Genomic DNA, 24,207 nt, shown 5'->3' on the forward strand with positions numbered 1-24,207 from the left:
GTTTGGAATGTTCTTTGGAGGTGTTTGGCTGATGAGATTGAGTGATTACGTTTCCTTAGTAGGAATAATTCCACAATTACGGGGTGTTTAGAGGGCTTTATCAGCAAGGACTTTCCATTTTTGTGTTTTTCTTTCAGGGCTTTGGATTTACCTGGACCACAGACACCTTGGTGGGAGTAAATAAACAGAATCTTAAACATCCAAGTTCAGTAGCGGTTCCATCCAGCTGTCTGGCTGTCTCTAGCAGTGGGGGCAGCTTCTCCGACTATTTTGTCTTTCCTCTTGGGGATTTCTTACTCAGAAATGACCTAGGCTAGATTCACTATTTGCTCTGGTCTGGTGTCTGATAAATGTGAGGCATTGGTGGGGAATGACTGAGTGATGGGAAGGAAATGAATCCCTCATTGTAAAAACAGAATCTTAGTTTCCTGAGTGTTTTCCAAGAAAGAATGAATGATCAGTGGAAAAGCATCCCAGGAATCAGAACTCTGGGGTTTTTTTGCAGCTTTGTTCTAGATTTCCTCTAGTAATGCAAAACTATACACAGAATTGAAAGAGACATTAATACTCATTTTATTCCGACCCTACCTAGTTTTTAAAAGATTTTATTTATTTCTTTTTAGAGAGAGATAGAGTGAAAACAGGGGGAGAAACAGAGGCAGAGGGAGAGAGAGAGAGAGAGAGAGAGAGAGAATCTCAAGCAGACTCTGCACTGAGCATGGAGCCGAGCATGACCCCAGTATCCCGAGATCCCAACCTGAACTGAAATCAAGAGTCGGGTGCTCAATCAACTGAGCTACTCAAGCATCCCCCAACCTTATCTTTAAAAAAAAATGAATAGAGACCTAGGGACCAGTGACAAAACACCTATGGCAACATGGTGTTTTAGGCTGAGTCTGATTCTAGAAACTTTGTCTCATGACTCCCCATCTTGTGAAACCTTTGCCACATTGTGTGTAGCCCTTGGACTCCCTTTTCTCTTAGGCAAAACAGAACCAAGTAGGGTGTGCTATCTTTCTCTCTCAAGAGTCACTGAGACCATGTCTGCAGTTTCTTGTTAGTTTTGGAGGAAGATAACCCCAAATATATATTAGCATAAAAATCCTAACAATGTGACTAACAAATAGCAAGCTCTCAGTAGCAGTGCTCACTTACTGAATGTACGCAAGCACTATATTGCTTCATTTCCTGTGGGTTCATTTATTTAATCATCCCAACAAACCTACAAAGTAGATGTTCTAATTAAGTTAATTTTGATAATGAGACAACAGAGGCTTAGGGAAGGTAAGTAGCTTCCTCTTTTGTGAAGTCATTTATAAAAGTGAAGCCTGCTTCTCAGAGTTGCCCTGAGAAAAACTAAACTATTCTTTCAGTCTAAAATATTCTTTTGTCTAAAATATTATTACTGCTTATTATGTTATCTTGTATAATTGTCTTGGAGCAACCACCTTTAGTCCTTTGTACAACAATGAAAATGGAGACAGGATGGTGAAAGTATTTCCTGGCACCAGGTGTTCATAGTAACACTAGCTTATGCTTCCATGATAAGCACAAAAATGTCAGCAACTCACTGCAACAAGTGTTTCTTTGTTGTTCATGTCACGGCCTGATGTTGGTCAGGCAGGTTTCCCAAAACACTCTTTTCTGAGGAGTGACTCAGCGATCCAACCTGCTTGCAACTCACAGCCAGCATCTGAAACACATGGCTCCCAAGTTCCCTGCAGCCAGGGAGAGAGGGTTGATAGATTGCATAGGGGAATTTAAAGAACCAGGCATGGAAGCAGCTTCTATCACATGTGTCTCCATCCTGTCATTATATGACTTGAAGAGCAAAGAAGGCTGAGAAATGAAGAGGAACACATAAATACTTGGTGAGTGATAATAGTTTCTATGCAGACTGTCCTTTGCTCACTGCTTCCCAACATAAGTTAACGCAATTAACCGATCCCAAAGAGAGACCAACCCAAAGTCCTATAAAGTCATTGCATCAAACTAAATGTCCAGGATCTCTGGGTGGCAAGTTGTCCTCTGTCAGGTGAGGACATAAATCTACTTTGTCCAGTAACCTCTGAACTAAAAAGACCAGTTATTTTCCCCTGACATAATATATCAAGTATGAAGAAGACAGGTGCTTGCAACCAACACCTTCACTCTTGGAGGGGAAGATGGCGCACCAGTGGCCAATGCCCTGTAGCAATCCTGCGGTCCTTCAGGCAGATGTTGTATAAGTCCTTCACCCTTGGTTAGGCTTGATTCTACAATCTGGGAAAGCTCTTTTGTCTTTTTGATCCTGGCTTCTGATTGCTTTTGTGAGATCCTTCCTTCTATGTTATTTCCCTTGGCCACCTCTGAAGTGGGTATAGAAGGGCCATGTTCTAGGAAGCTCTGTAGCCTTGGAAGATGGCTGGCTGCATCACAGAGCTTGGAGTTTGTTTTCATTTTGAATGGTCAATGCCTTCTTGTTTCAGTGCAGGCTCATTCATGGTTTTATTGGCAGTATAGTCTAGTTCTCTTGAGAACTTAGCAGGCTTCTGATTCCTTTCCACACAGCCAATCCCATACATCTGTAGTCACAGCCCATTTCATTCTAGATATACTTCTCAGATTATTTGTCCTGCCTTTTCCTCTCTCTTCCTTCCTCTTAATGAGGCTTGAAGTGGCAAGGTTAAAACTTCCAACTGATTTTTGCCCTAAGTCACTTCATCCAACTCACAGTTGTTGTTTTTTTTTCCTGGATTTTTATTACTGAAATCTTTTTACTTTTCTCCCCTTAAAATAAACCTGTGAATGTTTGGGATCTACAAACAAATGGCTTTTCCAACAAATGCAAGTTTCTGAATTTGTGAACTATATTCCATTTCATTTTTACTTTAAAATGAGTCGATGCTTTTCTGAGTTTCTGTTTCTCTCAATACTCTGACCAATGCAGACAAAAACAACCAATGCATTACTAATGCATATTTTTAAAACTCTCTCCTTGGAGCTACAATTTCAGCAGAGAGGATCCAACAGCTTTGACATTTTGTAACAAGATTCTCCATCATTTCAACCTGAGATAGTTTCCTCACCTCCTACTTCCAAATGTCTAATCAATACTACACATTTTAGGTTTCTACTAGCAACGCATGATCATGGTACCAAGTCTATTAATTGGGTTAAGCTAGGCTCCCAACTTCAGTGGCTCAACCTAACAAAGGATTATTGCTTTTGTGTGTCACAGAACAGGGTATGCCAAGTGGTTCTCCTCCACTGGCTTAAGGAGATGGGTTTCCTCCATCTGAAGGCTGAAATTTTTAGAGCACATTGCCTCCAAGGTCAGCATGACAGAGGAAGAGAAGTCCAGATTATTTTGGTTCTCACCCACTTGGTTAGAATCCAGTCATATGGCCCCTAAACAAATGCAATGTGGGCTGGAAAATGTAGAAGAGCACATGAACACGTGGTGGGCATTTACTACTTCAGCTATTTCAAGGCTGGTGCATACTTACCAGCCAAATCTAGGAGGTGGGAAAGTTCAGACCAAAGGCATGCTTGTCTAAGCCAGAGGCATAAGTCAAGCCCAGAGACCACACTGATCTGAATGAGGACATCAGGGTGTACTCTGCTTCTGCAGACAGGGCTGGGAACCAGTTAAAAAGATGGAAGGGGCACCTTGCCCTCCCAACACTCTGTATTAGAATCTTTGGTGAGGGTACCTGGAAATCCGCATTGTTTTTTTCTTTTTTAAGATTTTGTTTATTTACTAATGAGACACACACAGAGAGAGGTAGAGACATAGACAGAGGGAGAAGCAGGGTCCCTGAGGGGAGCCTGATGCAGGACTAGATCCCAGGACCCTGGGATTATGACCCAAGCCAAAGGCAGATGTTCAACCACTGGGCCACCCAGGTGCCCCCAAATCTGTGTTTTTATTAGTATCTAAGAGATATTGATGCTAATATGAGAGCCACTGATGTGTCTAAATCTCCATGAATGGGGGCCTGGTCAGGGAAAATAACTTTCCCTAATTTACTAGGCACATTAGTGGTATACCCACTCTGATTTTTGAATCCCATTAAACTCTATGCCCAGTTATGTATGAGCTTCTGTTCCTGGTTGTGATTTGGAATTTCTCTTTAACACTCTGTGTCCCAAGAGGCCCAGTGAGGACAAATGAATTCAGAATTCCTTAAATAAGAAAAGATAGGCTTGACAAAGAGAATGTGATCAGATTCTTTTTGGGCTTGGGCACATGGAACCTATCTCTCCTTGCCTGTCCTACTACCTGACCCTCTGCTTGATATTGCCTGCTCCCCAGGACTTGCTGTGTCTCATTGCACTATAGTATCTATTTCCTTCCTACCTCTGCTTGTCCTGCTGTTGTTCCTCACTGGCATTTGAGACTACATTTCTTATTGATGTTTGGGGATGAGGACTATTAGGCTGGAGGCAGGACAGAAAGGTCTGTTGGACCTGGTCTGAGCATCAATGATGGCAGCAAATGGTCACCAATGAATTGTCTGCTTGCTACCAAAGTGTCTGATTTCTCATGACACCTTGAGATTTCTAGTGGAGTGTTGATGCAACCCTCTCCTTCACTCTCCAAGAAGCTCAACTTGAAGTTATCAAGAATTTGTCAGTATGCTGGCTTGTCATATCCTCCTTGTTCATATCATCCATACCCTCCTCCTACCCTCCTTGCTCTTCCTCAACCTGTAGAGACAGAAATCTTTAAGATATGTGACTCCCAGATGTGGACGAAAATTTCTGAGGTCATCTGTTGATCTCCTCACTAGTTCTTCAATGCAGGTGACACTTGTATTATTCTGGATTCAAGGGTTGGAAGAAAGAAAACCAGCCAGCCATGAGACTGATGCAACAGTCGTGTAGTATGTAGGATGGTAAGAAAGGAAATTATTTTGGAAAGGAAGAAGGCATTTGAACAAAAGGCTGAAGCTGATGTCAGCTAGAGCTGTGGAGCTGGCTAAACCTGGCCCCAGCCAGCCTGACTCTTCTTGTCATGCAGGTGAGCCCAGCTTGGGAGCAAGCCCAGAGTCCATCACATGCCTGTTTCTTCCCTAACACAAACCCCACCTTCTGAACAGCCTTCCTCTCCCTGGTACCCCCACCATCTTTATCCTGTTCTTTAAAAAGCCATCAAAGGGGGAGCCCTGGGTGGCTCAACGGTTCAGCGCCTGCCTTTGGCCCAGGATGTGATCCTGGAGACCCAGGATCGAGTCCCACGTCGAGCTCCCTGCATGGAGCCTGCTTCTCCTTCTGCCTTTGTGTGTGTGTGTGTGTGTGTGTGTGTGTGTGTGTGTGTGCGTGTGTTTATCATGAATAAATAAATTAAATAAATAAAAAGCCATCGAAGTCAAGTCTTATCCAAAATATATTTTATGTGAAAATTCAAGAGTTGTACATACATAAATATTCAGTTCTACAATAACATTATGGTTTCATAGGGACATCCCCTCTTAAAAATTAAATATATGTATATTTGCATTGATTCTTGCAAGGATCTTCGCAATACTATAGTGAGGTAGAAAAGAGAGCATCCTTCAGTTTTTAGGGGGCTAAAGTGATGTGATATATCCAAGGGTTTACATTTAAAACACATTCGATTCCAGAGCACATTAAATTAAAATATTAACAACTTAGAAGACATAAAACATTACTTAAGAAAACTGTGGTTCACATTATTGCACAAATCTCATATTCCTTAGAATTGTAGTAGAATAATCTCAGAAGGTATGTTGGAAAGGATAGGGAATATAAATTGTTTCCTGGACATTGGCTTGGCTTCATTGTGCGCATGACTGTTCACAGCTTTGGGGCTTGGGTTTTCTTGTCCAGGTACTTCATGTGATCCTGGACCCACTTCTGGTTGGGGTCAGCACAGACGTCCTTAGCCAGTTTGGTCTTGAAGCTGTGGGAAGAGAGGGCATTTAGATGGAGTGCTTGAAGATTCAACCTGGTAGTGTAACCCACTTTATGGCCCATTAGCTTGTGGTGATGGAGGCCCTCTAACTGGCTAGCCCATTAGCCTGGGGTGATAGGGGAGGAAGGAAGGAAACTCAGGTGAAGCAGCTGCTTTTGCTGCCCCAGGTAAAGCCATCTTCTCTCCTGGATGAAGGAACTGACATCTGAGCTAACGCCTGGACAAAGAGCTATAAATGGGAAGTCTCTATTTTCTTGAATTTACTTTTCCCATAGGAAGATTTCTAGGATTAGATTAGAGATGGTCTAAGCACCTGAGGGTTAAATTCCAACTCAGTCTGATAATAACCCTATCCACTGCCTGGGAGCAAAACTCAAGACCAAGTGTTGAGTGCGGGTGGTTATGGCTTCACTCACATCACAGCTTCCCGGGGACAATAGCTGCTGGTGATTCTTCTGTAGCTCTTCAGCTTCTGGATGGGGATCTTCCTAGTGGTAAATCTATAGCAGCAGGTGGTTGAGATATTAATCCCGTCTGTTGAGACAACAACAACAAAGGCTATTTAAGGTGTGTGCTGGGACTTTCTATTTATAAAGGAGGGAACGGTAAGGAGGAGAGTCAAAGAAAGGGAAATCACCCACCCTAAGTCCTGTGTTTCTGCCATAAAACTTTCAGTCTTACTGTCATGGACTGTAAAACGGAAGGATATGACTGCTAATTGAGAGGAGAAGAGAAACTGGCGACAACTCTGGGTTGTTGTTAGGAGGGGCTCATAGAATAGTCTAATCCTCAGGACAGGGCGACCGAAACCATGGGTCCCCCTCTAGGCTCTGAGCAATCTACGCCTGGTCATGAGTTTCCCTAATACCCGCTGCCTCTGCAGAGCCCTGTCTTAGGGTGCTGGACTGAATGAAGCACAGTTCAGATTCTTGTCTCCTCCTTTCCCCTCCACCACATCTGGAAATACTCTGCACACCCTCCACCAGAGGCCCCCTCTTTTCGATCACCCCAGTTCCCCAAACACTGCTACAAGGACCCAGAGTAGTATCTGCACTAGGGGCATGAGTGCAGAGCTGGAACCCTGGAAGGGACTGGATTTGGTGTCCATGGCTGAAATTCCCGGGAGCACCTGTGTGATCAGCCTTCCTCCTTGTCCTTCTCTGACTTTCCTGATCTTGGAAATGGAGCTGTGGGTGATGCTCCTGCTCTGGTGGCCCATGAGAAGCCAGAGATGTGGTGATGGGCTTCAAAACAAAAGAGAGAGGGGCTCACCTGGCTGGGTGAGCACCTGGGTGGTGAGGGCGGCGGCTGTGAGCAGCAGGCAGAGGAGCGCTGCGGAGACCTTCATGTCGGTGGAGAGCAGGGAGCTTGGATGTGGGAGCTGGAGGTTTCTGTGTTGTCTCAGCCTCTCTGCTCCTCTGGCCCCTCTGGCGGCTCTGCCTGCCTTTTATACGAGCAAACAGGAAGAAAGTGAGTGGGTAACAGGAGTTCGTTCTAAATGAATCACAGGGTGGAAGAGTACATCAGCTGAGCCATTGCCCTGCCCTGGGGAAGATATTGGGAAATGAGAGAGAAGGCGTGATTGATGTTGGCCTGCTTGCCATCCAAACTCAGGGCTGGTATGTGAGGTGTGGGCTATGCCCAGGCAATATGTGATCTATGACTCTTACTAAGGGTTCTGCTTTTTTGAAAAGAAACACTTTATATGGAAAAAGAAAGGAAGTAGGGTTACCAAATCAAAGAGATGTAAGGGATTTCCCCAATTTTCCTCTCACATACCATCTCAAGGATGACAGCGTTCAGAGAAAGGCAATAAAACTTTGGCTGAGCTTTAAAATGAACTAAAACCATCCTTTACTGCTTTAAATCCTGTTGGTTTTTCTAAAACCCAAAGAACACAATAATAGAACATTAGCAGAAAAATAGACTTCAGTATTCTTAGAATAAAACCTAAAATTGTAGTGTCTATTCTAGTAATCCATCTGAAAACAGTGACTTAAAGTGAGAACAATCATTGATTTTACTTTTGGATATGGTACTTGACTGGCCTCAGCCAAGAAGTTCTTGCTCATGATTTGTTTTTGTTTTTGTTTTACATCTTTGCAGTGGATGATGGCTGGGATTGGGGTCCTCTCAAGGCCTTCACTCAATGTCAGGTGTCTGAGCTGAGAGGTCTTAAATAGCTGAGGACTGGAACAGGTGGAAGTTTCTCTCCCTCCACCCCTGTCTCTCCAGTGGGCCATCTACATAGCTGGATATGGGTAGTTTACATGATGGTTTAAGGCTCCCAGGTGCAAAGTTAGAGAACATCTCTTAATTTGAGGAACATAGAAGAATTCTCAGACATATTTTTAAATCACTATCTGTTTCATAGGCTCTCTGAACCATAAGGCACATAATAAGGCACATAATAAAATCATGGAATATTACTGTGGTTTTTAAAATATCTGATTACCTAGAAAAATATTATTATTTTATTTTTATTATATTATTTCAAGTAAAACAATAGAAGTGAAGCCAAATTTATGAACAGAATCAAAGTGAACCTGCTTAGTTTGAATCAGAGACAGGACTCTTCACATCCCCTCCTCTCACATATATTTCAAGGATCAAAAGACTAGATATTGAAAACCAGTTATCTGTTCACCCCTCTTTACATGCACATGCTACAAGCCCATCAGTCAATTGCTGATGATGTTAATGAAAAAGGGGCTTGATGAGAGGTCCTTAGCTTTGTCTATCTTTTTTACTGTTTTTCAGTCTTTATTTATTTCCACTCTGATCTTCATTATTTCCTCCCTTCTGCTAACTTTTGGGCTAGATTTGCCTTTTTTCTGGTTCCTTGAGGTATAAAGTTAGGTTTTTTAAATTTGAGATCTTTCTTTTTTCTTCCTTGTCTCTTAAGGTTTTGGCTTAAGGAATATATTGTCTGCTAAAAGCGCAGCCACTCCTGTTCTCTTTTGTTTTTTTGTGGGTTTTTAAAAGATTTTATTTACTTGAGAAAGAGTATAGGAGAGAGAGCATGAGTGGGAGAGAGGAAGAGGGAGAGGGAGAAGCAGGCTCCCCAGTGAGTAGAGACCCCCATATAGGGGGGCTGGATCAAGCACCTGGGGTGATGACCTGAGTCAAAATTAGATGCTTAACAGACTGAGCAACGCTGGTGCCCCACTCCTGTTCTTTTTTGGTTTTCACTTGCATGGAATATCTTTTCCATCCCTTCACTTTAAGCCTATGTGTGTCCTTCAAGTTGAAGTGAGTCTCCTATAGGAGCATATAGTTGGGTCTTTTTTTTTTTTTTTAATCCATTCAGCCACACTATGCCTTTTCTGGGGAATTTAATCCATTCACATTTGGTGAATATTGATAGGTAAGCACTTGCTAATGGCCATCTTACTGTTTTCTATTTTGTAGTTCCCTTGTTCCTGCCTCCCTCTCTTGCTGCCTACATTTGTAAATTGATGATTTCCCATAAGGAATGCTTTGATTCTTTTCTCTTTCTCTTTTGTGTATCTACTCTAGGTGTTTGCTTTGGGGTTACTGTGAGGCTCACATAATACATCTTACAGATACAACAGTCTATTTTATGCTTATTGCTTAACTTAGACTGCCTACAAAAACTTTACCATTTTATCCCTCCTTTTAGGTTTATGTTACAACTTAACCTCTTGTTATATAGTGTAACCATTAACAAACTATTGTGGCTATAGTTATTCTTAATACTTTGTCCTTTAACCTTTATAGTGGAGTGTTTAATATTCTATTACAGTATTAGAGTATTCTGAGTTTGAGTATTTAATTCAGCTTTACTAGTGTGATGTATATGTTTTCATGTTACTAATTAGCATCCTTTCTTTTCAGCTTGAAAAACTCCTTTCAGCACTTCTTGTAAGGCAGGTCTAGTGGTAGTGAAGTCTCTCATCTTTTGTTTGTCTGGGCAAGTCTTCAAATTTCCTTCATTTCTGTACCCCAACTTTGCCAGGTAGAGTGTTTTGGTTGGCAGTTTTATTTTCTTGGTGGTTTGATGATGTCATACTGCTCTCTCTCTATTATAAAGTTTCTGCTGATAAATCCTCTTGACTACCTTCCGGGGGTTCCTTTGTAAGTTACAAGTTTCTATTCTCTTCCCACTTTTAAGATTCACTTTCTGTCTTTGCTTTTTTTTTTTAATTTTTTATTTATTTATTTATGATAGTCACAGAGAGAGAGAGAGAGAGGCAGAGACACAGGCAGAGGGAGAAGCAGGCTCCATGCACCGGGAGCCCGACGTGGGATTCGATTCCGGGTCTCCAGGATCACGCCCTGGGCCAAAGGCAGGCGCCAAACCGCTGCGCCACCCAGGGATCCCCTGTCTTTGTTTTTTGACAGTTTTATTACAACACGTCTTTGGAGAAGAGCTTTTAAAGTTGAGTTTGCTTGAGGAATCATAAATTTCTCGTGAATTTGGATATTGAAATCTCTCCCCAGATTTGGGAGGTTCTCAGACATTACTTCTTTAAACAAGCTTTCTGCTCCCTTCTCCCTCTCTGTCCTTCTGGGACTCCAATAATTCACAGATTGTTTCTTTTGATGATATGCCATAGATCCTATAGGCTTTCTTTAGCCTTCTTCATTCTTTTTCCTTTGTTCTTCTCTGACTAGGTAGTTTCTTTCTTTCTTTTTTTAAAGATTTTATTTATTTATTCATGACAGACACAGAAAGAAAGAGAGGAAGAGACACAAGCAGAGGGAGAAGCAGGCTCCATGCAGGGAGCCTGACATGGGACTCGATCTCGGGTCTCCAGGACCACACCCAGGGCGAAAGGAGGCGCTAAACCGCTCGGCCACCGGGGCTGCCCTCTGGCTAGGTAGTTTCTAAGGGCTTCTTCACAAATTCTTTCTTCTCGTTGGTCCACTCTAGTGTTGATGATGTCTATTGTATTTTTCATTTAATTCATCATGACTTCAGTTCCAGAACTTCTTCTTTTTTAACGATTTCTCTCTCTTTATTAAACTTCTTACTTTGTTCATGTTTTGTTTTCCTGATTTTGTGGAAAGGTCTTTCTCTCTTTTCTTGTGGCTCATTGAGCTTCCTTAAAATGGCTATTTTAAATTCTTTTTTGGGTAAGTAATGGATCTCCATGTCTTTGGGGTCAGTTACTAACACATTATTGTGATCCTTTGATAGTGTCATGTTTCCTTGAATTCTCATATTCCTCAAAGTCCTGTTTTGTTTCTTTAAATTTGAAGTAGAAGTGGTAGTCACCCCCCTCTAGCCTTTATAGACTAACTTCAGGAGATAACTTCCTTCCACCAGCCCTGCTAGTGATTTTGAGGCTTTCTTAGAAGTTCTGCAGATACGTCTGTTCCCTGCTTCTTGCTTCCTCTTGTGACAGATTTCTTAAACTTACATGCATTTTCTTAATCCTGCAACACACCAGGCGGAGTGCTAACAGTCTGTCTTGCTTCCTGAAGGGCAGAGCTAATCCTTATGTTTGTGGTCTCTCCCTGGATCACAGCTTCAGGTGGCTTTTTTGCCTGCCCACTAGCTGTCTGTCAAAACTTGCTCTTTCCTTTGTTGGGAACACTAATAGGGAGGCAGATACAGATTGGGGATGTTTGGGTGAGATTCATGGAGTACTGAGGTGCCCATGGACCATTTAGGGGGATCTATGGGTGAGACATCTCCAGTGGCTTGTGGGCAGGTTTTTAATGCAATTAGTAAGATCCACACCCCTTGAATGCCTTCAAAGTCTTCTTTTTCTTTTTTAAGATTTTATGTATTTATTCATGAAAGACACACAGAGAGAGAGGCAGAGACATAGAGAGAGAAGCAGGTTCCCTGCAGGGGGCTCCATGCAGGACTCAATCCTGGAATCCCGGGATCAGGACCTGAGCCAAAGGCAGATTCTCAACCACTGAGCCACCCAGGTGTCCTGCCTTCAAAGTCTTATCTGCTGTTCTGTGGCTTCTTCTTGCCCCCTCAGTCATGCAGATCAATGAGTTAGTACTTTGGATGAGGCAAGAGACAAGTGGATCTCTTTGGTAGCTTCCACTTAGCTGAGGAGCTGGGGAAACTGACCTCAGTGTTCTCACTTTCCCCACAGGAGAAATCACAGGCAGAAAGGGTCTCTTCTGGCACTGATCTGTGCCACTTTGGGGAAGGAGTGGTGTAGGTAATGTCAAAGTGTTCTTACCTTCACCAATGCAGCCCTACTGACTCATTTTAAACTTCTAAACTCCAGAACTAAAAGGTAATATATTTGCATTGTTTTAAGCCATTAAGTTTGTGATAAATTGTTACAGTAGCAATAAGAAACTAATAGAAATTTTGATACCTGGAAGTGGGGTGCTGCTATAACAAATACTAAAAAATGTAGACGCAGTTTCGGAATTGGGCAATGAGCAGAGGATGAGAGAAAAAGCCTAGATTTTGAGTATGATAGGAAAAACCTAGATTTCCTGGAACAGACTGTTGGCAGCCACAGGAAATGAATATACCGCACTTGGCATTCCTTCTTAAATGAGGGCCTATTGCCAGTGCTTCATGCTCATAGTTTCATCATGCAAAGTGCAAGGACTCCCATGCTTAGCTGAAGAAAAAAAAATGGATTCAAGATTTCCTGAAAATGAATAGATGTGGCTTGGAAAGGGAATGTGAGCAGATTACTTTGGGGCTTAAGCACACAGATGACCCTCTCTTGGCCTCCCCTCCTTCTAGACTCTCCACCTCAAGTCTGCCTGGCCTTAGAGAGTGATGCTCAGTCAACTGCATGGGAATGTACTATTTGCTTGCACTCCATTCCCCTTTGCCTTCTTGGCATCCACTGCAATTAGGGATTTAGTCCTACTTGGCAAACAAAGCTACAGACTGGAGGAGTAGAGGAGAAGCAAGGAGAGCTGTTGGACCTGGCATGTGGGTCAGTGAGTTCCATAAAAAGAAGCCAATAAATTGTCTGCTGACTGATGTATTTAGGGCACTTTGGGGAGTGTTACATGGAGCTTCGATGGAATCCCTCAACTTGAACCAGAGGCCCTGTACAGGCTTGGGAATGTGGAAACTGAATCCCTTTTATTCCTCTTCAGCTCCAAATGATAGGAATGGAAGTTCGCCAAGACACACATTCTCAGATCCTAGGTTCTACTGAGTTCCTATTTGTAACACATTATCATCCCCATTTTGATAATGGAGACTCAGAATATCCAATCTGTTCTGAATGACAGAGTGAGTCAATGCCAGTGCTGGGATTAGAATTTGAGTGTCCCTGCAAGCCAGGGTTTTCCCCAGCTACTGAAGGCACTACCTGGTCTAGCTTGATACAGCAGCCATCTCCTCACCAGATTGACCCAACCAATCTGCAAATTTACCATGCAGAATTTATTCAATCGCGCAAGATACTGAAGTACCTGGGTGGCTCAGTTGGTTAAGTGTCTGCCTTTGGCTCAGGTCATGATCTTAGGGTCCTGGAATCAAGCCTTGAGTTGGGGTCCCTGCTCATCAGGGAGCCTGTTTCTCCCTCTCCTGCCACTCTCCCGCTTGTGCACATGCTCTCTCTCTCTCTCTCTCTCAAATAAATAAAGAAAATCTCTTTTTGGTTGGAGAACCATTTACCATTCGAATGGTCCTCAAAAGAAAGCAGGGGTAGCCATCCTTATATCAGATAAACTAAAATTTACCCCAAAGACTGTAGTGAGAGATGAAGAGGGACACTATATCATACTTAAAGGATCTATTCAACAAGAGGACTTAACAATCCTCAATATATATGCTCCGAATGTGGGAGCTGCCAAATATATAAATCAATTATTAACCAAAGTGAAGAAATACTTAGATAATAATACACTTATACTTGGTGACTTCAATCTAGCTCTTTCTATACTCGATAGGTCTTCTAAGCACAACATCTCCAAAGAAACGAGAGCTTTAAATGATACACTGGACCAGATGGATTTCACAGATATCTACAGAACTTTACGTCCAAACTCAACTGAATACACATTCTTCTCAAGCGCACATGGAACTTTCTCCAGAATAGACCACATATTGGGACACAAATCGGGTCTGAACCGATACCAAAAGATTGGGATTGTCCCCTGCATATTCTCAGACCATAATGCCTTGAAATTAGAACTAAATCACAACAAGAAGTTTGGAAGGACCTCAAACACGTGGAGGTTAAGGACCATCCTGCTAAAAGATAAAAGGGTCAACCAGGAAATTAAGGAAGAATTAAAAAGATTCATGGAAACTAATGAGAATGAAGATACAACCATTCAAAATCTTTGGGATGCAGCAAAAGCAGTCCTAAGGGGGAAATACATCGCAATACAAGCATCCATTCAAAAACTGGAAAGAACTCAAATACAAAAGCTAACCTTACACATAAAGGAGCTAGAGAAAAAACAGCAAATAGATCCTACACCCAAGAGAAGAAGGGAGTTAATAAAGATTCAAGCAGAACTCAACGAAATCGAGACCAGAAGAACTGTGGAACAGATCAACAGAACCAGGAGTTGGTTCTTTGAAAGAATTAATAAGATAGATAAACCATTAGCCAGCCTTATTAAAAAGAAGAGAGAGAAGACTCAAATTAATAAAATCATGAATGAGAAAGGAGAGATCACTACCAACACCAAGGAAATACAAACGATTTTAAAAACATATTATGAACAGCTATACGCCAATAAATTAGGCAATCTAGAAGAAATGGACACATTCCTGGAAAGCCACAAACTACCAAAACTGGAACAGGAAGAAATAGAAAACCTGAACAGGCCAATAACCAGGGAGGAAATTGAAGCAGTCATCAAAAACCTCCCAAGACACAAGAGTCCAGGGCCAGATGGCTTCCCAGGGGAATTTTATCAAACGTTTAAAGAAGAAATCATACCTATTCTCCTAAAGCTGTTTGGAAAGATAGAAAGAGATGGAGTACTTCCAAATTCGTTCTATGAAGCCAGCATCACCTTAATTCCAAAGCCAGACAAAGACCCCACCAAAAAGGAGAATTACAGACCAATATCCCTGATGAACATGGATGCAAAAATTCTCAACAAGATACTGGCCAATAGGATCCAACAGTACATTAAGAAAATTATTCACCATGACCAAGTAGGATTTATCCCTGGGACACAAGGCTGGTTCAACACCCGTAAAACAATCAATGTGATTCATCATATCAGCAAAAGAAAAACCAAGAACCATATGATCCTCTCATTGGATGCAGAGAAAGCATTTGACAAAATACAGCATCCATTCCTGATCAAAACTCTTCAAAGTGTAGGGATAGAGGGAACATTCCTCGACATCTTAAAAGCCATCTATGAAAAGCCCACAGCAAATATCATTCTCAATGGGGAAGCACTAGGAGCCTTTCCCCTAAGATCAGGAACAAGACAGGGATGTCCACTCTCACCACTGCTGTTCAACATAGTACTGGAAGTCCTAGCCTCAGCAATCAGACAACAAAAAGACATTAAAGGCATTCAAATTGGCAAAGAAGAAGTCAAACTCTCCCTCTTCGCCGATGACATGATACTCTACATAGAAAACCCAAAAGTCTCCACCCCAAGATTGCTAGAACTCATACAGCAATTCGGTAGCGTGGCAGGATACAAAATCAATGCCCAGAAGTCAGTGGCATTTCTATACACTAACAATGAGACTGAAGAAAGAGAAATTAAGGAGTCAATGCCATTTACAATTGCACCCAAAAGCATAAGATACCTAGGAATAAACCTAACCAAAGATGTAAAGGATCTATACCCTCAAAACTATAGAACACTTCTGAAAGAAATTGAGGAAGACACAAAGAGATGGAAAAATATTCCATGCTCATGGATTGGCAGAATTAATATTGTGAAAATGTCAATGTTACCCAGGGCAATATACACGTTTAATGCAATCCCTATCAAAATACCATGGACTTTCTTCAGAGAGTTAGAACAAATTATTTTAAGATTTGTGTGGAATCAGAAAAGACCCCGAATAGCCAGGGGAATTTTAAAAAAGAAAACCATATCTGGGGGCATCACAATGCCAGATTTCAGGTTGTACTACAAAGCTGTGGTCATCAAGACAGTGTGGTACTGGCACAAAAACAGACACATAGATCAGTGGAACAGAATAGAGAATCCAGAAGTGGACCCTGAACTTTATGGGCAACTAATATTCGATAAAGGAGGAAAGACTATCCATTGGAAGAAAGACAGTCTCTTCAATAAATGGTGCTGGGAAAATTGGACATCCACATGCAGAAGAATGAAACTAGACCACTCTCTTTCACCATACACCAAGATAAACTCAAAATGGATGAAAGATCTAAATGTGAGACAAGATTCCATCAAAATCCTAGAGAAGAACACAGGCAACACCCTTTTTGAACTCGGCCATAGTAACTTCTTGCAAGATACATCCACAAAGGCAAAAGAAACAAAAGCAAAAATGAACTATTGGGACTTCATCAAGATAAGAAGCTTTTGCACAGCAAAGGATACAGTCAACAAAACTCAAAGACAACCTACAGAATGGGAGAAGATATTTGCAAATGACATATCAGATAAAGAGCTAGTTTCCAAGATCTATAAAGAACTTCTTAAACTCAACACCAAAGAAACAAACAATCCAATCATGAAATGGGCAAAAGACATGAACAGAAATCTCACAGAGGAAGACATAGACATGGCCAACATGCATATGAGAAAATGTTCTGCATCACTTGCCATCAGGGAAATACAAATCAAAACTACAATGAGATACCACCTCACACCAGTGAGAATGGGGAAAATTAACAAGGCAGGAAACAACAAATGTTGGAGAGGATGCGGAGAAAAGGGAACCCTCTTACACTGTTGGTGGGAATGTGAACTGGTGCAGCCACTCTGGAAAACTGTATGGAGGTTCCTCAAAGAGTTAAAAATATACCTGCCCTACGACCCAGCAATTGCACTGTTGGGGATTTACCCCAAAGATACAAATGCAATGAAACGCCGGGACACCTGCACCCCGATGTTTATAGCAGCAATGGCCACGATAGCCAAACTGTGGAAGGAGCCTCGGTGTCCATCGAAAGATGAATGGATAAAGAAGATGTGGTTTATGTATACAATGGAATATTACTCAGCTATTAGAAATGACAAATACCCACCATTTGCTTCAACGTGGATGGAACTGGAGGGTATTATGCTGAGTGAAGTAAGTCAGTCGGAGAAGGACAAACATTATATGTTCTCATTCATTTGGGGAATATAAATAATAGTGAAAGGGAATATAAGGGCAGGGAGAAGAAATGTGTGGGAAATATCAGAAAGGGAGACAGAACGTAAAGACTGCTAACTCTGGGAAACGAACTAGGGGTGGTAGAAGGGGAGGAGGGCGGGGGGTGGGAGTGAATGGGTGACGGGCACTGGGTGTTATTCTGTATGTTAGTAAATTGAACACCAATAAAAAATAAATTAAAAAAGAAAATCTCTTTTTAAAGAAGATACATTGTGATCCCTGGGTGGCTCAGTGGTTTGGCCTTTGGCCCAGAGAGTGATCCTGGAGTCCCGGGATTGAGTCCCATGTTGGGGTTCCGGCATGGAGCCTGCTTCTCCCTCCTCTTGCGTCTCTACCTCTCTCTCTCTCTCTCTCTCTCTCTGTATGTCTATAATAAATAAATAAATAAATAAATATTTAAAAAAAATAAAGAGGATATATTCATGAGAGGCACAGAGAGAGAGGCAGAGACATAGGCAGAGAGAGAAGCAAGTTCCCTGCAGCAAGCCCAATGCAGAACTCAATCCCAGGACTCCGGGCTCATGCCCTGAGCCAATGCCCAACTACTGAACCACCCAGGCATCCCAATAAATAAAATCTTTTTTTAAAAGGAAAGGAGGGCAAGATATCTCCCTTCCTTAGTGGAAGGGCTTTCTGTGCCTAGGTGGATCAAATATCTCACAGGCAGGTCAAATGCCATGAAAGGGAGTATAGACCTTAGGTGGACATTCAGGAAAAAACAGCCTATTCATGTAATTGGATGATCCCAAGCTCCTTGGATGGAAATAGGGATAGTGGGGAGAGAAATACATTCTGGTTTTCAGGGAAACTGCCTTATATTGTGAGTTGTAGAAGGGACTTCCATGTCCTAAGTCACAAGTCCTTCTTCTCCAACTACAACGCACAGCATTTCATTCTACCTATTTCATTCTTCTCCAAAGCTGCTTCTTGGGCTCCATATTCAGTCACTCATCATCTCTTGCCTGGATCATGGCAGTAGCTTCTCCTTTGTCCATATTTCTCTAGGCTTGTATGAAGCCAGTAAGTTACATTTACTGACTCATCTCTGAACCTTCACACATGGCATGTCCTTCCTCATTGGCCCAAACATTTTCAATATCTCCGTTTAACTTATGAGGGTGAGTACTGACTTACTACACTGACATTCAGAATCCTTTACTCAACTTTCCTTTCTAAACTTCACCATCATTTGACACGGACATGGACTTCAGCTCCCATCTGATTGGTTTTCACCCTCTTTTATGTACAGGCCATCATCATTTCTACCTCTAGGGATTTGCCTCCATTCTTCTTTCTCCTTTTCTAAGATTTTATTTATTTATTTATTTATTTATTTATTTATTTATTTATTTATTTATTTATTTATTTATTTATTTAAGAGACCGTATAAGCAATAGCAAGAAGAGTTGCAGAGGGAGAAGGACGAAGCAGAGTCTGTGCTGAGCATCATGGCACTTGATCTCATAATTCTGAGATCATGACCAGAGCTAAAATCAACAGCTAGACACGTTCAGCTGACTAAGCCCCTCAGGCACTCTCCTTTTTAAAGATTTTATTTATTTTTTTAGAAAAATCTTGTGCATTCATCAAGGATTCATCAAGGATAAGTTCAAGTCATATCTTCTTTATGAAATCCTAATCTAATCATTTTATCAATGGTCATTTAATCTCTCCTTGATTTCCCAAAGTCTGCGGTGTCTGTATTACTCCAAGCTGGAGAATTTAGATGGGGAGAGGTTGAGGGAAAGTATCCCAGTTAGGGGGCAGTAGCATTAAATTATGGGAGAGATTGAAGACAGGGGTCAAGGATTATGAGAAAGGAGATAAGGATGTTGCTGAACATGTGATGAGAGTAGCTGGGATGTGGGCAGTTGGTCTCAGGGACCTGAATGGTAGGGCTGGAATGCCTGCCTGGGTCCTGCCTTAAAAATTCTTCTATAGGCACTCAGATGAGCCTACTCAGTGGAAAAGACCAGGGCCAAGACATATTATCATTCTTCCCAACACCGAGTCCACCCTCTGCAACCATGGTCCTCCCTCATCTCCAAGATTACACTCAGCTTTTTAATTTCCTTCAAGAAAACGCCAAAAGTCAGGTTTTATACAAAAATATATATATATTGATCAATAGTTACATAATATACATTCCCACAATAGTATTTTCAGCAATCCTTTAGAATTTTTTTTTTTAATCCTTTAGAATTTAAAACATAGTCTTGCATTAATGATCCTTGCAAGGACCCTCACACCATCCCAGGGGTAGAACTGGGGCCCCCAGAGGAAAGCAGTTTATTTCCAAGTCTCCATATTTTAAAAAATACACTAGTATTTGGGGAAAATAAATTTAAAACATCAATAATTTAAATAAGATTAACATTACTTAAGGCATTGTGTGCATATCAATAAACAAAGTTTGTACTCTTTGAAATTATAAAAAAATAATATCAGAGGGCATTTAGGGAAGGTTAGAAGAAAATAAATTAGTTTCAGATTCTTCCATTTCAGAGTGAGTATTCATGGCTTTGCAGTTTGGGTTTGGCTTTTCTTGTCTAGGTGTGCCATGGAATCCTGGACCCACTTCTGTTTGGGGTCAGCACAGATCTCCTTGTTTAGGACGGTCTTGAAGCTGTGGAGGAGAGAGACAATACGGTTAGATGGAGTTCCACTGAGATCTCTGCCTAGGACTAGAGCCCATTCTGCTCTATGGAGCTGCCATGGGAATAAGAAGAGGAAAGCAGGTGGAAAGAGGGCACCTAGGGCAAGCTGTTCCTATAGATGGGGCCATCCTGACCTCCTGCTAAAGAAATTGGAAGGGTCTGCATAAGCACCCAGAAAAAGTTGGGAGTCACTTTTTCTCTTGTGTCCTCAATTTCCCCATTGGGCACCTTTGGATATTAGATTAGATGCTCTAAGTCTCTGACCCTAAGTTCGTCAGGCTTTCTCCTTGTTGCCCGAGGAAGAAATGGACCAGAGAGGGTGAGTGTACTCAACTTACATCACAGCTTCTTTGGGACACTTGCTGCTGGTGACTCTTTTATAGCTGGCCAGCCTCTGAATTGAGATCTTCTTATTGGTGAGTGTATAGCAGCAGGTGACTGGAGAATTAATTGCATCTGAAAATAAGACCACAAAGAAAAAACACTTTAGGATGGACTAGATTCTTCTGATCTTAATCATAGCAGAAAGGAGTAATAAGAGGAAGGCAAAGGGAAGTCAGGAATAGAGGTAGGACCATAAATCCCAGTATTTCTGCTTGTGCTTCAGAGTTGGAATGTAATGCTGACTCAGTTTCCTCTGCTTTGTAATGGGTACATAGCATTGATAATGAACAGAGCGAAGGGAGCTGTTAAATCTACATAATTCCTGGGAACATCCTTAAACATCCTGGAGGGAACAAATAATCTAAATTGTCAGGGCCAGAAAAGATCAGCTCAGGGTCCCCCACTAGGCTCCAAGTCATGAGCTTCCCTGATACCCACTGCCTCTGCAGAGCCCTGTCTCTGGATGCTGGACTGAATGAAGCACAGTTCAGATCCTTGTCTCCTCCTTTCCCCTCCATCACATCTGGAAATACTCTGCACACCCTCCACCAGAGGCCCCCTCTTTTCGATCACCCCAGTTCAAGGACCCAAGGTAGTATCTGCACTAGGGGCATGAGTGCAGAGCTGGAACCCTGGAAGGGACTGGATTTGGTGTCCATGGCTGGAATTCCCAGGAGCACCTGTGTGATCAGCCTTCCTCCTTGTCCTTCTCTGACTTTCCTGATCTTGGAAGTGGAACTGTGGGTGATGCTCCTGCTCTAGTGGCCCATGAGAAGCCAGAGATGTGGTGATGGGCTTCAAAACAAAAGAGAGAGGGGCTTACCTGGCTGGGTGAGCACCTGGGTGGTGAGGGCGGCGGCTATGAGCAGCAGGCAGAGGAGCGCTGCGGAGACCTTCATGTCGTGGAGAGCAGGGAGCTTGGATGTGAGAGCTGGAGGTTTCTGTGTTGTCTCAGCCTCTCTGCTCCTCTGGCCCCTCTGGCGGCTCTGCCTGCCTTTTATTTCCAACAAAGAGGGTGGAGCTAACAGAGAAAGTTTGGCCCAGGGCAGCATCATTCTCAATGAATGATGAAGTGGAAGCATAAATGTGCTGAGTAAGTGTGGTTCCCTGGGAGGTTTCCAGGAAGTAGGAGGGAAGCAGTGAGTCTGGACTGGGCACTTTTTCCATCTGCTGCTAAGACCAAAAGAAATGGAGGTGGGTGGTGTGCAGAGCGACCACAGACATGAACAAAGCAGATTATTCTTAGGAATTCCACTTTCTCTGAAGTGAAAACTGCAGTAAATGAGGAATCAAGGAAACAGAGGTCACGAGAGATAATGGCATCTGGTGCTCCCCCTTACCTACCTTTAGGCAACAGCCCACAGGGTTTTCAAGCAGGAAAGGGTCCCGATGCCTTTGGTGGGCTCCCCAGCAGTGTACTAAATCCATTTGCTTCTTAAAATCCAGGATAGGGGCATAATCGAAGCTTAGTACAACTATAAGAATTGGTAACCATAGAATTGAATCCTAAGAATCATTGGGTTCAATACTTGGAAGAAGCCATATAGATCATGTAGTGCTACAAAGACATTTCCATGTCATACTCATACAGTGTTTACTGTGTGCCGGGAATATTCTACACCCATTACAAATGCTAAATCTTTTAATTCTCCAGCCCCACTCAGTAGGTATTATTAATTCCCTTTTTATTGATCAGACAACTGAGGGCACAGAGGGGTGAAGTAAACTGTCAAGGTTCTGAGTGTAAAACCCAGTGTCTGTGCATCACCACCACGACACATCCTTCAACCAGCCACCTGGTAATATACCTGAGTGCCCTCTGTCCTCCTCCACATCTGCCAAACAAGCGGACATCTCCTGGTGGTTAAGTCACTGGGATGTAGAGTCTGCAGTTAGCAAGGCAGGCAGCAGTGGGCAAGAGCATCTCCTTCTGTGGCTGCAGGTATCCCAGATCCAAACTGGCTTCCCAGGGAGCCCAAGTGAGCCTAGAAACAGTGTTACAGGATTCAAATGCCTGCCTTAGTGCTGCAGCTCTGCCTTAGATAGCCTCAAAAACCCCAGCATCACAGTCATAAAACCTTTAAGACCTTCACACTGCTTTCAGTGAATTCTTTTCTTTTGCAAATATGATAGGATTCCTTGAGGCCTCTTAGTGGCTGAGCCAAGCCTAGAATTCTCATTCCATTGCTTCGTGCTTCTGAGCTTGCCTGACTTTTGCCCAGTAGTCATGGAAGGATCTAGTGAGTCTTCTTTCTTTTTTTTTTTAATTTTTTTTTCATTTATTTATGATAGTCACACAGAGAGAGAGAGGCAGAGACATAGGCAGAGGGAGAAGCAGGCTCCATGCACCGGGAGCCTGACGTGGGATTCGATCCGGGTCTCCAGGATCGCGCCCTGGGCCAAAGGCAGGCGCTAAACCGCTGCGCCACCCAAGGATCCCGTGAGTCTTCTTTCTTATAAGATCATTGAGACAATGCCTATAAAATGCACAGAGCTTCCCGGAAGAAATACTTGCCAATCACTACATTTATAAAAAAAGAATGGGTCCTACTGAGCAAATGACTGTGTCTGGTTCAGAGTCAGTGGCCAGTAATGGCAAAGAAAAGGGAGAGCCACCAATTTGGAGTCCCTCTCAAGAGCCAGGCACTGTGCTAAGGTGCTTCCCAGCATTGCCTCAGTCCTCCAAACAACCCAACTTCCTTGGGTGGAAACTGAAGGTAAACAACTTGTCCAGGATCCCATAGGCAACAGCATGTGAAGCTGGGTTTTCCACCCAGCACACACTAATTCCAGAATCCTTATTCCTGGGTGCTTGGGCTTATGTCTCACCATGGCTATTGGTTTCCTAGAGAATCTGAGAGCAGCAACTCTGCAGGGAGACCATTCTAGACTCTTGGGTATGATTAAAAAACAACAACAACAACAAAAAACCAGAATGAAGAGAGAACAAGTCAATCTGTGTGCTGCTTTGCTTGCACCTCTCCTGGAGCCTTATTTTCATTCTGCTTGGATCTTGCTAGTCCTCTAATCCTAGCCCCACCCCACCCCACCCACGTCCTCATTGAAAGCCCTCAGTGTTTGGCTCAGTGCTCTGCCAATGGCTCAATCCATTTTTCTTAGATGAATAAAACATTTTTAGTAATATAGACTGTAGACTTTTCACCCACGTCTTCCCAGATCACCTCACCTTAACTTCCAAGAAGTTTTCCCTCATATTAATGGAAACTCTTCCCTAATCTCTCAGTGTCCTTTACCATGAGCTAGAAGGATTGTATCCCATTGCCCTATGGAATTCACTCATTTTTTGGGCTCTGTTCAGGTTAACAAGTTTAAAGATGTTGAGATCCTGGTTCAGTCATGTCATGGTCAGTCCTAGGACTATGGAACTAAAAAACCTAGAGAGATGATGTACTGTCACATCTTCTCTTTGATACAAGGAAACTGTATTTCAAAGAGGGGAGCCACCTGGCCTGTGATCACACAGAAAATCTCCTTGGCTTTTTGGAATATTTAGATGGATGTCTGAATATTTGAAACTAAGTTCCTATTTCCAAGAAGGATCATTAGTTTTGGAAAGTGACTTGGTTTCTACAAGTGTGAGACAATAAACAGATCCAAGATGAAACGGTGGGAATCAGAAGAGAAAGTCTTTTGATAGCTATCTCCCTCCCACTTCCACTGTCAAGCTGAGATGCTCACTTCAGATGGAAGGTCAGTCACGGAGGAGGAGAAACAAGTGGAAATTCCCACTCTGAGGCAGCTTTGGAAGTTCCCGGATCCCATGGAAAATAATGCGTTTGGCTGGAGCCTGCATTCCAGATGCTGGGACTGGAGCCAGGGCCATCTCACGTGGGGCTGTGCTGGGAATGTCCCAGTGCAAGATCTGGGTTGGGTCCCTGTTCAGAAGCATACAAGGGAAAAGCCCAAAGATGGGCATTGAGGGAGGCAGGGTCAAAGTTTGGCAGCTCCCTAGAATATGCAGTCCCCCTGGG

The 24,207-nt window shown here is 42.6% G+C and overlaps 2 protein-coding genes across 2 annotated transcripts; both read right to left on the reverse strand.

The window, feature by feature from the left end:
• Positions 1–5,802: 5,802 nt before the first annotated feature.
• On the reverse strand, positions 5,803–7,268 carry CCL7 (C-C motif chemokine ligand 7). The gene is given in 3 exon segments (NM_001010960.1): positions 5,803–5,908; positions 6,337–6,454; positions 7,193–7,268. Coding segments are annotated over 3 exon segments (300 nt in total).
• Positions 7,269–19,365: 12,097 nt separating this feature from the next.
• Positions 19,366–21,115, reverse strand: CCL2 (C-C motif chemokine ligand 2). Its single transcript, NM_001003297.1, is given in 3 exon segments — positions 19,366–19,800; positions 20,170–20,287; positions 21,039–21,115. Coding segments are annotated over 3 exon segments (306 nt in total). The 5' UTR covers position 21,115; the 3' UTR covers positions 19,366–19,688.
• Between the last annotated feature and the right edge of the window lie 3,092 nt (positions 21,116–24,207).

This window comes from Canis lupus, chromosome 9 (assembly GCF_011100685.1).
Source record: "Canis lupus familiaris isolate Mischka breed German Shepherd chromosome 9, alternate assembly UU_Cfam_GSD_1.0, whole genome shotgun sequence".
In the NCBI taxonomy this organism is placed as follows: Eukaryota; Metazoa; Chordata; class Mammalia; order Carnivora; family Canidae; genus Canis; species Canis lupus.